The 18,318-nt window shown below is 38.1% G+C and overlaps 1 protein-coding gene across 1 annotated transcript in view; it reads left to right on the top strand.

Moving 5' to 3' along the window:
- ANOS1 (anosmin 1) overlaps positions 1 to 18,318 on the top strand; it is a 191,002-nt gene that overhangs the window by 15,483 nt on the left and 157,201 nt on the right. The window contains exon 2 of the mRNA XM_012454602.2: positions 15,986 to 16,033. Coding sequence (XP_012310025.1) covers positions 15,986 to 16,033 — 48 coding nt within the window. The remainder of the gene's footprint in view (positions 1 to 15,985; positions 16,034 to 18,318) is intronic.

Below are 18,318 nucleotides of genomic sequence, written 5' to 3' on the forward strand. Positions count from 1 at the left end.
CCCATTCAGTCAGAGGAGAAGGTTTGGGCCCTAAGATAACTACAAAAGGACAGGGTTATGCTGACAAGTTTTCATCTTCTGAATAAATGAGACCGTGTAGACCTTAACTTCTGTTCAGTTTCTCACTCCTAAACGAAAACCTCACTTTCCTTGTGTCTTTAGCAACCCTGATTGTGAAGATGTGTCATGGCATGTGAGCTCATCGTATAAGTAGATGGATGGTTTTACCCATGAGCAGACTCATGCAAACTTAGTTATGCCACATCTTCTTTAAAATCACATTATCATTATTTCTGTTGGTGAGTTGGTCCTAAGGTCTCCTGTTTTGGGGACTTCTTTGCAAGTAAACTTCTTTTCCTTTCTGAAGACTGTTGTCTCTGCCCTCTCTCTCAGACCATCAACTGCCCTTTGCCTCCATTTTCACAATTGTGCTGCTTCATTCAGTCGTCCTGGGATGGCATGCAATTTACTCAGAACAGAGCCTCATAGTCAGCTCTACAGATGCGCTGACTGTCATCAAGATGAGTTAGGCCTAGAGGGAGTGCCTGGTGCTGACGATCCTGGGATTCAAAAAGGAATAGTGTGGTGCACGCCTATAGCCCCAGCCACTTGAGAGGCTGAGGAGCTCTAGTCTAGCCTGGGCAACATAGTGAGACCCCATCTCTACAAAAGATAAAATAAAATAAAATGAATAGTGTGTAATCCTAGATCCCCAGTGCTCCACGGTCTGGTCTAAGAGACCTCCCCCACCTCCAAAAAAAGAGACTTAAAAACTTAATTTTTTAATGTAAGAGACTCCAGTTTGAAGATCTAGTTCAATTGGTAGAGCATGACATGCAGATCTCTCGTGTGTGCTTTCGTTACTTAAATATTTCCCATTCTGGGCGGCAGTCGTGGCTCATGCCTGTCATCCCGATGCTTTGGGAATCTGAGATAGGAGGATCACTTGAAGTTGGGAGTTTGGGACCAGCCTGGGCATCAAAATGAGACCCCATCACTACAAAAAAAAAAAAAATTAGCCAGGCGTGATGCTGCATACCTCTAGTCCTTGCTACTTGGAAGTCTGAGGCAGAGGAATCACTTGAGCCCAGGATGTTGAGGCTACAGTGAGCTATGATTGAGCCACTGCACTCCAGCCTAGGTGACAAAGAGACCCCGTCCCTTAAAAAAAGAGAAAGATTTTCCATTTCCATATGATGCATAGGATAAGATTAAGTAGAATTTTAAATTGAAATTTGAAATCCTAGATAAATATTGTGTAAGGAAAAAAAGTCATTTAATTCCAAGTCATCTATTCTATTGGGAAAACATACCTGAGTTTTCAGACATGCTTCTAATTCTTCAATGAACACATTTTTCTTGGAATGAGTTTTATTTTTTTTGCAAAGTTAAGTTTTTTTCTTGGGTTTATTGCTCTTTTCGCCTGCATCACATTTAATTAATCATGTTTTCTCAAGTGGTCCCTCATTAAAACACACTGTCTTTTGAAGTTTGTATTAAAATAACCCAGAATCATGATGAATGGGTTAGAATATAAGTCAGGGCATAATAGACTACGAGTTGCTCTATTTTAGTTTGATGAATTATTCTGCATTCTTTAATGAATAACATAAATTAGCATAATGAAAAAGCATATATCACAAGAAAACAGTGTGACAAAAATCTGACATTTAGTAAAGTCAATTAGAAGGAGGAAAACACATATTTTTAGTCAGTTTTTTTCCCTTCTTGGGTGTTACTTACTACAAATAAAGCTCAACTAAGTCCTGATCTCCCAGTTTACATGTATATAGCAAGATAGAGGTTTTGCTCTGTCATTAAAATAACTTCTAGGATTTATCAGGCATATTCCAAAATGTGTTGCTAAAATATTCAGTAGGGAAGCACATGGAAATAATAGTTTTTATCTCTGGGGCATGATACGTTTTTTTCAGTTAGTTTTTTTTTAATGGTTGTAGTGATAATAGCAATAGTTCCCAGCTCACGTTATCTGGAAGTATATCCTCTCTAGCTACTCTTAATGCATGTGAGTAATTAGCTTGATAACTTAACATTAATCCTTAACCTCTGCTGGTCAACATGCCAGATTCCAGGCAGTAATGTGCCTTATGGGAATAACTTATTATGCATAACATATTGCACCTGTCAAGCCTTGCAGCTGCCAAGCATCTATTTTGAAAATAATAGGGTGATTTGAGAGTGCCTTTAAAGTCTGCTTTGTGCTTTTGCCACACTGTCATCCCCAGCAAGAAATTAGATGTTTCTACAGTTGTTCTGAATAAAAATGGCCAGAGACTGAGATGAGGCCAAGACAGCAGAGGCCAGAGAGGTCTAGATCGCCCTGAATGTTGTACCTTGAGTCTCAGTCTTGCAGAAAAAAACCAGCACATGCAAAGATCAATTTACAACTTTACAAAGAGGGTTGTTCTTTTATAATAACTAGAATCATATAAGAGACCTGTAAGAGCTGAGTGATGGTCTTAGTCGTTTATTTGGGACACTTGGAAGAGAGAGAAGAAAGAGAGACGTTTGTGTTGTATTTCATGAAGTCACATAAAACAAGGGAAGATACGTTGTCTGAAGGTTAGAGTAAGCATCTCAGGCTTTCATGGCGGTCAGCCACATTTGGAAGACTCGTAAAACAGCTCACTGCTCTCCAACCTAAGGAGTTTTGATTCTACAAGTGTGAGGTGAATCACCAGAATTTGCATGTTTCAAAACCTTCCAGGTAAGGCTGATATCACTGGTTCCAGTACCACACTTTGAAAGCCACTGCGTCAGAATTAGTCATGCTGTCAGGCTTCTCTCCGGTGTCTTTCTCTGCTTGATAAGAGGTGCCAAGTTCTAGCACTGAAACTGTCCAGTCTCCATCCTCGAGCTTGGACATTCTTCTAGACAGCCCTTTTTGATTCAGATTAGGTACAATTGATGTAGTGTGAGCTTACTAATTAGAAGTCAGTGGTGGTGTCCTCAGCAGAAGCATCATTGTAGGCTTGCTTATTATTGGTAGACTCACTTGTCAAATAAGAGGGCCGGAGTCACTGTCTGGCTGCCATCTCTTTTGAAATATGAATTTTGATTCCAACTTGTTGACAGATGAAGAGGTCATTATCAATTCCTCTGAACATATGTGTTCAGGGAGAGAGAATGGGTCTCCTGAGATAGAATAGGTCATTAGTAATCAAGGTCCGGGCATGAAACAAAGGTCAGGAACATAAAGCCAAAGGTCTCAGCAGCCGCCAAAGGTCTCAGCAGAGGCTGCAACATTTTAAGAGTAGATTGGTTACACCTGGGGAGAATTGTGTGCTTGGCCAAATCACCTCATTATGACTGTGTGGTTCTTCCATGCTTATTCAAGCAATCCATTTTCACCAAAACTGGACTACTTGATTCTAAACAGTTTACATTATGGATTACAAATACCTTCTTATGATGCACCCACATGCTATCAGATTGAAGTACTTTATGAAAGGAAAAACCGTTGTCAGCGAGATAGACAGATGGGTTGTACAAAACACCATGTTCTGACATTTTCTGGGAGGTGGCAAGGAGGCCAAAGTGAAGAAATAAACATTGATAGTGACTTGAAGCAAATTGAAAAAAAAAATACATGAACATATTAAGGCAGAGATTATTAAGTGAGGTGCAGGTTGAAGCATGACTGAAACAACGTAGTATTTGTCCCATGGCTTTAATTTATTTTAGTCACTTTTATGGATTGAATAATGCACCTCTAAATCCATATGTTGATGTCCTAATCCCCAGTACCTCAGAAAGTGGCCTTATTTGGAAATAACGTCGTTGGAGGTGTGATTAGTTAAGATGAGTCATTCTGGAGAAGGGTGGGCCCCTAATTCAATATGACTGGTATCCTTATAGAAAGGGGAAATTTTAACACAGACATGCAGAGATGTGAGGACACGGATGTGAAGGTTGGAATGCTGCCACAAGTCAAGGAACTACCAGAAGCTCAAAGAAAGTCATGGAGCCAATCTTCCCCAATGGCCTTGACAGTATTGGATTTTCATGTTCTCCCAAGTGGAGTTTTGATATGCGAATCTAATTTAGTGTAATCCTGCATTAAACAACTGTACAGATTCTATGCTTTACATGGATAGTGTGCCTTTGCAAAGACTTAAAACTACCATACAATGTGGAAATTAATTAGGCTGCTCTTATTTATAAACAACTGGAAACCATTTTCTTTATTGTTGTATCAAAACTTACTGAGGGATTTTAGAATTCTGACTTCTCCATGGCTAATTGAATGATTGATTGGGATTAACCAACCTCTGTGTGGGACCCCGGCTCTGTCTGAGACCTTCTTCTACATTATTGAAAGTCACTCTTTGTGGGCAAGTGGTCACATCAGTGAACTTGGCATCTTGCCAACTAGACTACAGCCTTGACCTTGGATGGTCACAGGTGGTCTTCATAGACATATCTGTGATTATCTTATAAAGACATTATTCATCTCATTTGAGAAAGGAAGACATTAATTTTTCTGAGAACTTACCACCATGATCGATGAGTAGTGAGATAAAGCCTTTAAGTAAGGTATGTTTAGTATTAAAATATTACTTTTGTTTGAATCACTGATATTTTGGCTTTTTTAAGCCTTCATGAGCCCCATTTCACTCATCTACAAAGAGAGACCGTTGAACTTGAATTGCTATTAATTTGCAATTCTCAGAATGTAGAATTTTTCTCTGATTCTTGTGTTGCCACTGTTGCCAATGGCTTTCACATGTTATTCAAATGCATGACAATGACTAACCTGATGATTCGGGACAGTCTTAGCCGTGGTAATTTTGAGGTTTAGTGCTATCATTGGACACTACGATTCCTCTTCAGCATGGTAATTTCGAGGTTTATTGGACACTTAGATTCCTCCTCAAACCCCATTCTTTACTTTTCCTGTCTCCTCAGACGTTAGTGGAAATTCTGTTTCCCACTGCATGCTCATTTCCATGATGTGGATTGTGTCATCATCTAGGTCCTACCCTTGAGTATTACGGAATTCAGTAATGTGTGTGTGATCTTCCTTTTTCACACTCAGGCAGGATGGTCCTTGCGTTATGTTTTTCTCTTCTTTGATGTTTTCCTTTGGCATGGTAAATGTTTTAGAGAGAGTTACTAGATGAATTAGTTAATTAGAGAATAAAATATAAGCAGGCAGAAAATCTGAAAGTTGATCACATGCAGCTCCTCACCCCTTTGCTCTTGAACAACTTTGAGAGATTTCGCTAGGAATTCAGGATGGAAAAGTTAGCGTGATGGGGTAACATGTTACAGGGACACTGTAACCTCTTTCCCTTGGAAAGTTCCCTGTATTATGAGACAATGACATGTCATTAACAAGTTAGATTTGTCTTGTTTTCACCAAGAAGATGGATTGAATGGCCCTCAAAGATCTTCTCTGAGTTGTAATGATATGGTATCATCTGAGTCAGAATGCTACAGTTTACAAACATTTTCAGTGGGTATTTGGAATCACAAGTTGGGTCTCTTTTCTTATCCCGATTGTGTTTAGAGAATAGGCTTGGTCAGATTCAAATAGATCTTACACTTTGACAGAAACCAAAATGCCCATTGATGAAAATACTTTGCACAGAAGGAGTGCTGGTGAGATAGAAGTCTCAGAGCTCTGGAGTCCTATGTAGCTTATGTGATTAACTGTATAGTCAGAATTTCAAAAGCCCTCAATAAATTTATAAGATTACACAAATAATGGTTTTCAATCATTTGTGCATAAGAGCAGCTATTGCACACTACCTTTCCCAAGATAGTCAAGGTTGAATCCTGATGTAGATAAGAAATGTCACAAGTCATGGTTTTAGTAGCTGTCTATGCAACTTTAGTTTCTGCTAAAGTTTTTCTTGATGAATTTTCAGTTATATGTATTTATAAAACATTCTATATTAAGAACACAACAGCTACGACACTTAAGGAAATAAAAGACCCAAGAAGACTTCAAAACACTTAGTTATTACATATTACCTAAAGTGCACTATAGCCACTTGTAAATTCACATCTTTTTATGCTCTTTGCAGATAACCATGGTGAAGAGTGTCCCTGGAGGTGAGGGTTATGGTGAGCTGTGATCTCACCACTGCACTCCAGCCTGGGTGACAGAATGAGACCCTGTCTCAAAAAAAAAAAATGTAACTGGGAGTCATGTAAATTTATTTAATATTGTTTCCTCTCTGTGTTGGTCTTGCGTAACTTTCTTCTTTGGTGATGATTTTCATTCTTCACAAGAACTTTGAATGAGATTGACATTTGGTTTTTTAGAGACATTTCTTTTTCTTTTTGTGGCTGAATAATGCTCCACTATGTATATGTACTACTTTTTCTTTTTTTAAAATTATACTTTAAGTTCTGGGATACATGTTCAGAACGTGCAGGTTTGTTACATAGGTATACATGTGCCATGGTGGTTTGCTGCACCCATCAACCTGTCATCTACATTATGTATTTGCCCTAATGCTCTCCCTCCCCTAGCCCCCCACTCCCCCACAAGCCCTGGTGGGTGATGTTCCTTTCACTGTGTCTATGTGTTCTCATTGTTCAACTCCCATTTATGAGTGAGAGCACTCCCATTTATGCAGTGTTTGGTTTTCTGTTCCTGTGCTAGTTTGCTGAGAACAATGGTTTCCAGCTTCATCCATGTCCCTGCAGAGGACATGAACTCATCCTTTTTAATGGCTGCATAGTATTCCATGGTGTATACATGCCACATTTTCTTTATCCAGTCTATCACTGATGGGCATATGGGTTGGTTCCAAGTCTTTGCTATTACGAATAGTGCTGAAACATGTAAACACATGTATGTATGTTTACACATGTAAGCACACGGGTATGTTTACACATGTAAACAAGTGTATATGTTTTGACATGTAAACACATGTGTGTATTTATACATGTAAACATATATGTGTATGTGTCTTTATAGTAGAATGATTTATAATACTTTGGATATATACCCAGTAATGGGATTGCTGGATCAAATGGTATTTCTGGTTCTAGATCCTTGAGGAATCGCCACACTGTCTTCCACAATGGTTGAACTAATTTACACTCCCACCAACAATGTAAAAACATTCCTATTTCTCCACATCCTCTCCAGTGAGATGGTATCTCACTATTGCTTTGATTTGCATTTCTCTAATGACCAGCAATGTTGAGCTTTTTTTCATATGTTTATTGGCCACATAAATTTCTTCTTTTGGGAAGTATCTGTTCATATCTCATATCCTTCGGTCACTTTTTGATGTTTTTCTTTTCTTGTAAATTTGTTTAAGTTCCTTGTAGATTCTGGATATTAGCCCTTTGTCAGATGGGTAGATTGCAAAAAATTTTTCCCATTCTGTAGGTTGCTTCTTTACTCTGATGATACTTACTTAGACATTTCTATTGTTCCTTTCAACTGTCTGGCACTCAGCTTCGCACTTAAGTTGTTTTTAAAAGTACAGGTGGAAAATAACTGCTGGTTACATTGAAACAACAATATGTTCTTCTTGGATGAATATACTTGGAGGACACAATTCTATTAGTTTCGGGAAAAGTATATCAACCTGGAATGAAGTTATGATGCACTCTCAGGGTTTCAGGACCTGTCTCCCCTCCCCACCCCAGCAGACACCAACATCTGAAAATGCTCAAGTTATTCAAATAAAATGGTGTGGTATTTGCATATAACCTGCAAATATCCTCCCATATGTTTAAAATCATCTGTGCCTTACTTATAACACCTAATACTATATAAATGCTATGTAAATGGCTGCTACACTGTATTGTTTAGGGAATGATGAGAAGAAGAAAAGTCTGGCATTTGCTGTTCTATACATTTCCTTTAGATGACTTTACACCCTATAAAAAGATAATTGGTATTTTTCTTTCTTTCTTTCCTTCTTTTTTATTTTTGAGTTGGAATCTTGCACTGTTGTCTGGGCTGGAGTGCAATGGTGCAATCTCGGCTTACTGCAACCTCCACCTCCCAGGTTCACATGATTCTACTGCCTCACCCTCCCAAGAAGCTGGGATTACAGGTGCATGCCACCACACCCAGCTAATTTTTTGTATTTTTAGTAGAGATGGGGTTTCACTATATTGGCCAGACTGGTCTCGAACTCCTGACCTTGTGGTCCACCCGCCTCGGCCTCCCAAAGTACTGGGATTACACGTGTGAGCCACCACGCCCGACCTTTATTTCTTGAATAACGTGTATTTGATCCCAAATACAAACCTTTGTTCAGTTTTGGGTGTTATCATGCCAAATTTCTTGGACATTTACATCATAGGAAACAAAATAATGAACCTACTTACTAAAAGCTCCATCCAGAGAAAATGAAACATTTCATCAGCTCAATCTATTTATATCATCATTTCTAGCTCCTCAGGACCTAATAACTAAAGCTTAAATTCCATTGTATAACCTTCTACTCCATTTATTTCTTTAATCAATACCATTTATGAAGACCATTTACTCTGTGGTAGGCACACTGCTATGTGCCAGAGAGCCAATGACAAGCATGTGCTAGGGATAGACACTACTACGAAGCTTCTGCAGGCTGGAGGGCAGAAGATCGTTAAATTAAAACAACACACATAATTTACATTTGTCCACTGTGTGATAGAATGCCTGGGAGGAGAACTGCAGGATGTTATAAGAGCAAGCAACAGAGAGAGAGAGCTATGGTAGTCAGGGTGTGGGGGTCAGGGAAGGCTTCCTGGGCAAAGTGACATTTTCTTTGAAGACACGACAGTATGGGAAGGCTGGGTGTCTGGAGGCAGGTGTATTTCTATATGGTCAAATATTTGTTTCCTACAGAATTCCATTAAATGTGAAATATTTGTAGAATACAGAGAGACTTTTTTCTTGGTTAATGAAAAGACTACTGAGGATATTTTATAAGATTTGAAAGAAATATTACTTACAAACAAACAACAAATATATAAAGAAAGCCCTCCCCCTTAACCTTTTAAATAGACTTTTTATTTTTTAGAGCAGTTTTAGGTCCACAGCAATTGAGCGGAAGGTACAGAGCATATCCATATACTCTCTCTCCCACAATCCACAGTCTTTCCCATTACCAACATCCCCTACCAGAGTGGGATATTTGTGACAATGGATGAACCTATATTGACACATCATCATCACCAGGGTCCACAGTTTGCATACGTTTCACTCTTGGTGTTGTATGTTCTGTGGATTTGGGCAAATATATAATCACTTGTATCTATAGTTTTATCTATTGCTTTGAAATAACTTACCAAAAGCATGGACACAAAATTGTCCATTAAGGGTCACAGCTAATTATTTGTAGTGTCAAAGCATTGATTGGTAAAGTTAAGGTCTATCGTGGGTTTCCTGACTTGCTTCTATTTCAAATGTTCAGTTCCATTGTTAGACACTAGTTTGGTGTGTATTTTGGAAACTGCAGATTGATTAGTTCTTTAGCTGTTCCATGCCAACACCTGGCTGTGTTGAAGGAAATATGTGGGATCTATTCCTAACTCTGTTTTCTCTTTTCATATGGTTGTATCTAGAGAACTAGTTTTCATTTATCTTTATTCTTCTGATGTGGGTTGTCTTTGCGTGAATGACGTGTTTTCTTTACTTGAAGCTTTTGAAGAATTATCTTTCTTTAAGGAAAAATCAAAAGGGTAGAAATGAAAAGACTTTGAAAATGTCATTGAAATAATGGCTGGGTGCAGTTGATTGAACTTATATAAACTCTTTGAAAGTTGGATTGACTAGCATTCATGTTTGATTTAGTTAAACCAATAAAATACAGGATGTAATCTTTATATAATTACAGAAGTCCCACTGTCTAATCCTACCTGAAGGTTACAATGATAGTTCTAGAGGCAAACGTGTTTCTAGCCTAATGTACGTTGACTCTTTATCTTTGTTGGCTTTAAGCCAGAACAAGACTTAATTGCAAATATTGTATTTTATTTTTATTGTCAAGTGGCTTAACTGGTGAAGGCTATTGTAATCTGATGAAGAACTTCCCCTGGGGCAGAGTGTTGAAATGTACTGGATTCTTGTATTTTTTCATTGCTCTTCTGCTCAAAGAGCACCATATGTGGATTGTGATGGGGTAACACCTGGCCTAAACAAAGTGGCCAGCATTAATCTGGGGTTTATTGGCATCCCTTATGCTAGTGGGCAGGGTTCTTAGAAGTTCTTAGTAGAGATAAATAGCATAGCACATGATGATTGATACAAGTAAAAGCACAGAACAGCTGCAAAACCTTGCCATGGGGGTGATTATTTAAGAAGAAAACCAGGAAACCCAAAATCCAAAAAGGACCTAGAGATGCATTTTGAGGGAAAATATATATGTAAATGCGTGGATGAGTGCATCTGGGTGTGTGCATGCATATAAAATTTCCTTGTGGGAAAACTTCACAAATAAATGCAAAAGATGAATGAGGTGCTAGAGAATTTTTACAGTAGACAAATGATCATTGAGCCTAAGTGGTACTAATAGTTGCTAAAACTGATTTTTAGAATGGTGAACAATTCACATTAGATATGGTAAAAGAGACAGGCTATCAACGGTAAAGGAAAACAAATGGCCAGTCAGGAAATTAAAGCAAAAATACTAATACCATTGCCTACTCATCCTGTTGGCAAATGTTGAAAAATTGCTTCCACCCAAGGAAAACACAGAATGGAAAGGCATCCCCTTTTTTACTGCAAATTTTATTTGTATTTTAGTATTTGTTAAAATATTGTATCTTAAAATTTTCAATGCTAAATACTTTTGAGTCTCACTAATAAGACAAAATCAGTTAGTCTAGGGTGAGTATTATCTGTTGTGAGCTGGGAGATATTAAGTCTAGGATTACTCCCCAACTGCTAAAGACAATACTAATGGCAAATGACAACAAAATCATATCGATAATAACAAAGGATTTTTTAAAAGTCCTGTTCCAAACATTTTGATAAATACTTTACATGGATTATCTTTTTAATCATCCCAAGCAACCTATGACATTCTATCTTCTCTAATTTTAAAAAATCATTCTAATCATAATAATCGTTTATGCATGCTTGCCATTGCCCCAAATATTTCTTTGTAATGACAGAGATTTTCATTTTATGATTAGTAGAAAATTTTGCTTGAAATGAAAATGCATTAATTCCCAATTCGAAACAGGCTCTGTGGCTATTGGTTTACTTCTCATTTTGATGGGTGTGTATAAGCGAATGGTATGGGGAGCATTGAGTTCCTGGAAAGAAGGAGAGTTGGTGTGGGGCAGGGCAGGAAGGTTTACATTTGGGAAGGGGAGGTTGGGCAGCTGAAGACAGTCTCTGCTTCATCCTTTGTGCTTTTGTTGTTGAAATTTGGCCATTCAACCTGCAGTCAAAGGGAACAAAAGAAAGCTACTCAAGGGTATATTAGTTTGTTCACATGCTGCTAATAAAGACATACCCGAGACTGAGTAATTTATGAAGAAAAAGAGGTTTAATGGATTCACAGTTTCACATGGCCAAGGAGGCCTCACAATCATGGTGGAAGGTAAAGGAGGAGCAAAGGCACATCTTACATGGTGGCAGGCAAGAGAGTGTGTGCAGGAGAACTGCCTTTTAGAAAACCATCAGATCTTATGAGACTGTCACGAGAATAACATGGGAAAAACCTGTTCCCATGATTCAATTACCCCTCACAAGGTCCCTCCCACATCACATGGGAATTGTGGGAGCTACAATTCAAGATTAGATTTGGGTGGGGACACAGCCAAACCATATCAAAGTATGTCCTACACAGGGCTTCTCAAGACTCTAATGCTCTATTTTTGTTTTAATTAACTCTCGATAATTGCTAAATAAAAAAAAAATTTCCTGAAATAAAATCTTCTATAATCAAAATCCTACAATCTACTTTCTGTCTATTTACCTGATCTTCCCTCCTCTTGTTTGCTCCACCCCATCCATCTGAACTGCTGCTTCCTCGACATACGGTATTTAGGACAGTTGGACCAACCTTCATCTCTCCTTTCGAGGTTATAAATATGGAAATTCCTACAAAATTGAGTGTGCATCTTGCTCCTTTCTTCACCTGTGGCTTTACCGTTGTGTTGCTTACCATTGAGGTTAATCACTGGCTTTGTCACTCTACACGTTACTTGGTTTTCCTGACTACAGGTTTCTTAACTGCAAAAGGAATAAATGAGGCTTATGTCATTTTGAATGATTACATGGGGTGAGTATTAAAACATCAAGGCACATGTCTGCCGCATAGATTTGGCCACTATAATAATAATAATAGTCAAAGCTGTATTGCCACATTAGTCATATTTTGTCAACCTGTTAACAACAGTTGCTGTGCCTACTTTTGCAACCCCAGGCAACAGTTGCCATGCCCAGTTTTGGAACCCCAGTCACCCTTGCATGGCCTCAGAAATATGCTTTCTCTATGAGGACTAAGAGCTTCCCTCCCTTGCTAACATGATACAGACAGGTAAAAAGAAAACATGGAGTTCTGTCCCCAGGAATCAGTCTAGCTGAAGAACCAAGACACAGACAAAATAAAGTATCATTCAGCAGGAGAGGGTGTGATAAAACTCCAAAGAGGAATACAGCAAGTGCAGAGACAGCTGAGGGTCCCCTGATCTCATCCAGAGATAAGGTCCTGCCCATCTGCCTAGGAAAAAAAATCTGGGAAAGAAAGAGGTCTCAGCTGTGCCCATGTTGAGGTTTGTAGACTAAGGAGCAGGACCCCGCTGAGCTGTCTAAAGGAGGCTCAAAGCCTTCAAACCAAGATGGTGCTGAAAAAAACCTTCAGGAACTGGCTTTGACCCAGTGTCCAAGGTCTGAGCCTATCCACTTCAGCTTTGAGTCTCTTTAGAAGTTGCCTCATTGCTTGCCATCACAGGATGAGGAGGAGCTTGGAACACTCAGGTTGAATCCAGGATGTGCTCAGACGGGTGTGGTCCTTGGAAGTCCTGGCAGGAGCCAACTCTGCAGAAGGGGAGCAGGGGAAACTAACTATGAAACCCCTCTAGCATACAGCCCTAATATTTACTTCTTCTAAGCCTTAACTCCCAATAATTCCTACACATACTTAGGATTTTAGCCAATCTCATATGCACTTACACACTGGGCAACATGCTGAGGCTGGCCGTCTGTGTAGGAGCTTCTCCAAAGCTGCCCTGCCCCAGCCTCCAGCTTCTGCATGCTCAATGCCTGGCCCCTGCTTTTTACAGTTGTCACCCTGTTTATGACCATGCCCTAGTCAGCCTGGCCCCTCAGTGAACTTTTAGCTTGTAACCAAGCCAATGGCTCCTTTTATAAAACCTCAGTTTTATAAAAGGGTATGTTATGCCCTCTTTACACGCTTTCTCCTAACACCTCATTTTCCAGTAATTAAACCACGCCCACTATTTGTCCAGCATTGGCCTCTGCCCAATCTAATTATTTCCCTGATGTAATCTCTGCCAAAAATCATACTGAACTTCACTCTAGGCTGTTTGTATGCGTCTCCAGCTTCAGTCCTTGCTTGTCTTGATGGGGGACATGGGTGTTGACAGAGAGATGAGGGCCCAGGTGTGAATGAACGGAACTCAGTAGATGGTATGTAAGTTCATAGGAGATTGGCTAAAATCCTAAGAATGTGTAGGAATTATTGGGAGTTAAGGCTGAGAAGGAGTAAAAAGTAGGACTATATGCTAGAGGGGTTTCATAGTTAAAGCATTCATAAGGGACTGAGATATTTTAAGCCAATAATCTTCACACTGAAGAAGAAGATTGCCAATCCTATACAGCTGAGATTTATTTAGTGGTCTTGGGGATCCTATAATTAAGCTATTATTGGAAAGGGACATATTCAGATATATTATTGGCAGTAGATGGACAAAAGATGGTACAGCCCATATAGCTACATCTGACAGTCAAAAAGGATGAAGCACTAATATATACTACAATGTACATGGAGAAAGATTGCTGTAGCATTTAGCATCAAGAAGCCAGACACATATTGTATGATTACATTTATATAAAATGTCCAAAATAGGCAAATACATAAAGACAGAAAGTAGATTAGTGTTTGCCAGGGTAAGGCAGATAGTGGGGAAGACAGAATGGGAGTGACTACAAATAGGTCCATGTTTCTTTTTGGGTTGATGAAAATGTTCTACAATTGGATAGTGGTGATGGTTGCATATCTTTCTGAATATAGTCAAAGCCATTGAATTGTACAGTTTAAATGACTGAATTTTGTGAATTGTATCTCAATAAATTTGTTATAAAAGTATTTTCTAAAAGGTATATTTTTGGTTCAGTTTTCTTTTTTCATAACTGCAAACACACGTCATCTTGCTGTATCCATACTGATATTCTTCATATTAAAAGTTTAGATGTTTAAACACAGGAAACAAGTGATTTTGTCTCATCTCTACCTTGAACTTCAGAGAACTAGAGTTAATGACATCTTAGCTATTGGGTGATGGTTTCTGCTAGCTTTGCCAGCTATTCCAGCCTAGCATAACCCGAGTTAAAAGCTCCCCAACCAGAGAAAAAAAAACATGACCAATATCTTAGTTATGTAGAATGTAGAAATTCTAATGTTCAGGATAATAAATCATAGTCTTTCTTTTTTTTTTTTTTTCAGACAGATTTCTGCTTTTGTTGCCCAGACTGGAGTGCAATGGTACAATCTTGGCTCGCTGCAACCTCTGCCTCCTAGGTTCAAGCAATTCTCCTGTCTCAGCCTCCCTGGTAGCTGGGATTACAGGCATGAGCCACCACACCCACCTAATCTTATATTTTTTTTAGTAGAGATGAGGTTTCACCATGTTGGCTGGGCTGGTCTCAAACTCCTAACCTCAGGTGATCCACCTGCCTCAGCCTCCCAAAGTACTGGGATTACAGGCGTGAACCACTGTACCCAGCCCCAAATATTTGTTATCTATTGAGTGTATCTATTGTTTCACTTAATTATTCCAGTGGCCTGATGCTTGAGATATTGCTGTTAGGCTTGCTTTACAGAAGGATAAACTGAGACATGGGGATGTTAAGTTTCTTCTCTGTGATCACATGTTTGGTGAAAGAGTAATAGAAGGCTTTTCACGTGGGAACTGATGTGGTTTGGATTTGTGTGCTGGCCCAAATCTTGTGTCAAATTGGAAGGATGGGCCTGGTGAGAGGTAATTGGATCATGGGGGTGGATTTCCTCCTTGCTGTTCTCATGATTGTGTGTGAGTTTCTCTCTCTCTCTCTCTCTCTCTCTCTCTCTCTCTCTCTCCCTCCCCCCCTCCCTCCCTCCCTCCCTCCCCCCCTCCCTCCCTCCCTCCCTCCCTCCCTCCCTCCCTCCCTCTCTCTCTCTCCCTCTCTCTCTCTCTTCTGCTCTGCCATGGTAAGATGTGCCTGCTTCCCCTTTGCCTTTCACCATGATTGTAAGTTTCCTGAGCCTCCCCAGCCGTACTTTGTTTTAGGCCTATAATACTGCGAGTCAATGAAACCTCCTTTCTTCAAAAGTTACCCAGTTTCAGGTAGTTCTTTATAGCAATGTAAGAACAGACTAATACAGGCTCTTTCTTCCAATCTTAAACTCTTATTCCTATAAATTGGTTGAGATCAAAATCATCTACAATGCTTAAGTTGTAAATTTCCCAAAATTGCTGTCTATGGGTAGAAAGTCTAGTGTTCATTTTCCTGCTTCACTGCTCAACACACCATCAAAGTTGCCTCAAACCCTTTTTCATTTCAGGCAGCTTGGAATCTTTAGTATTTTATATGTCTTCGTTTACATCATGAAATCAACAACAAAATGAAACTTACATTACAAACACATTTTCTATCATTGGAAGGGAAGGACATCAGATTTTGCAAGATTGGACATTTGTTAAAATGCAAATATTCAAAAATTATATGCATAAATTATAATTTCAAATTATAAATCTGTGTATGTGTAGCTTTCTATTAGAATAGTATATAATGGGTCAGTATTCTTTCTTTTTCTTTTTACAGAACAATGGTTCCCTGGTTTGGTGCCAGAATCACAAGCAATGTTCTAAGGTACGTTTCCTATACCTGTATGAATGGTGCAAAACACTTTTAATTTTGGAATAATGATGGATTCACAGGAAGTTGCAAAGGCAGCACAGAGAAATCACGTAAGCCCAGTTTTCACCAATGGTTACACTTTAAGTAATTGTAAACAATATCAAAATCACAAAATTTACATGTGTGGAATGCATGTATTTAATTTTGTGACATTTTTATCACGTGTAAGATTTGACTTGCGTAGCTACCACTGACATCAAGATACAAGTATCAATGGTTCTATATATTACTTTATTTTATATTTTGTTTGTGATTTTCTGTTAAAAAACATTAAGAGAAAATGCCCTCTGGTTAGATCAGAGAGGATTTAATGTATTCTGTTTATACTTATGTTATTTTGCATGTATTTTGGTTTCTTTGTAGGAATTGCTGGTTAAATAATTTGATTTTTTCATTAAACAGTCCCTTTTCCATTTTTGAGCATTATTTACTACACACTAAAGTACTATAAACTTTATTATGTTACTTATTTATATGTTTGATATAATACAATTCTTACCTCAATCCCAATACACCAAAATCTTTGTTTTTTAAATATATATATGATGATACTCTAGCTCCAGTCTGAAGTAGGTTTTGCAATCAGATTATGTAGATGAGTAAAGTTTACAAAGTAGCTAAAAACACTGGAGCAACTTTGGGATCATAAGAGTGTTTGATAAAATTTATTTTATGAATATTGCATTTAGTCCTAAAACAGAAATACACCTTTATTTTATAAATAACAATTGATCTAAGGAATATATAATAATATTGAAATGGCATATTTATGAAAACGATTATTTTGTGAAAGTTCTTTCAAATACAAACAATAAATGATTATAGAATAGTATTTCTAAATCAAAAATTTTGTTCTAATGATGCGTTTCCACAATTATGCTCATTTAATACACATGAGTGTTACTTTAAACTAGAACAGAGTTCCTACGTGAATGTGAAATAATTTGGTGAAGATAATCTTTGCTTATCTCCGACTGTCTAGATCTTGGACAGGAATGAAATGCCTGTTTACAGTCCACTTACTCCTTTTATGTAATGTCTTGAGCATTTGCTCTGTCCAGACATTTTCTGGTATTGATTATATTAATTGGTCTTCAACTGGAATTTTAGATAACTTTTTTATGCCATCATTGCAGATAAAGCACATAATGCCATGAGGTTGATTAAATTTCATAAGCATTCTTTTTGTCCAGTTTTGTATTAATTGTGTATTATAGGAATGATAATTTTTTACATTGGTAATCATTCTTATTTAAGCACTCATTTTTTTCCATATCCCATCAAGAAATTATCTTTTGCAGACTTACAAAGCATTTGATTGGAACAGGTTTATTTGAATTACTTTAAAATTATTGCAATGAAAGAAATTTGTATACTAGGGATCATAGATGCTTAAAGCATATTTTGCAAATGATTAATCACGGCTGCCATGAGAGACTTTGAATTTCACAAGAAAGCCATCCTTTTTGTCAGAAAGCAAGAATGAATCAGTAAGTCACAATTAAGCTCAACTGAAACTCTGGAATATATTACAGTTACAAAGCTGACAGAAATGTAAGGGTTGTCTTTAACTTGAGATCCTTGGGAATCGTTGAGAATGAATCTTGCATATTAATCAAAGTTTGTCTCCTTTGGATGTTATCACAACTGGATACCTGTGCAAATAATTACAATTTGCATTTCTTTTGGGATTCATGAAGTACTAGGTGGGCTTTTTCTCTTAATACTTAAGTTAAACAAGGTTACTGGTAATCTGTAGTCACTCTATTTTACAGATGGGGAAATTCAGGCATGTACATATTGATAATAGTTCTGTAATCACTCAACAAACCAGTAGAGGCATATAGATCCTTGTCTTCTACATTGTGTTTCTTATAGGCCTACAACTCTAGAAACAGTTTGTACAAATATAGGGAGAGAAAAGTCAGAAAACTCAGAAAAGTCAGAAGTAGTGTTAACGATACAATTTTCTGATGATATATTTTAAAAGATTAAGTTTGCATAACGTTTTCTAGAAACCACACACTTTTTAATCACTTCTGGTGACCATCTGCAAAGCCTGTCACCTCCTTCAGACCCCCTGTGGAAGAGATCTCATTTAATCATTCTTCCCACCTCTAAACTGCTATTCTCTCTGTCTAGGATGAATCCAAGAGCATCCTGATGGGTCTCCTAGCTCCCACTGTGACCCCAAAGAATCATATTTCCTCGTGGCTGCTGGAAAGACCCTTCAAAAA

Source organism: Aotus nancymaae, unplaced genomic scaffold, assembly GCF_030222135.1.
Source record: "Aotus nancymaae isolate 86718 unplaced genomic scaffold, 86718_ANA_hifiasm-v0.15.2.pri h1tg000058l, whole genome shotgun sequence".
Classification (NCBI taxonomy): domain Eukaryota; kingdom Metazoa; phylum Chordata; class Mammalia; order Primates; family Aotidae; genus Aotus; species Aotus nancymaae.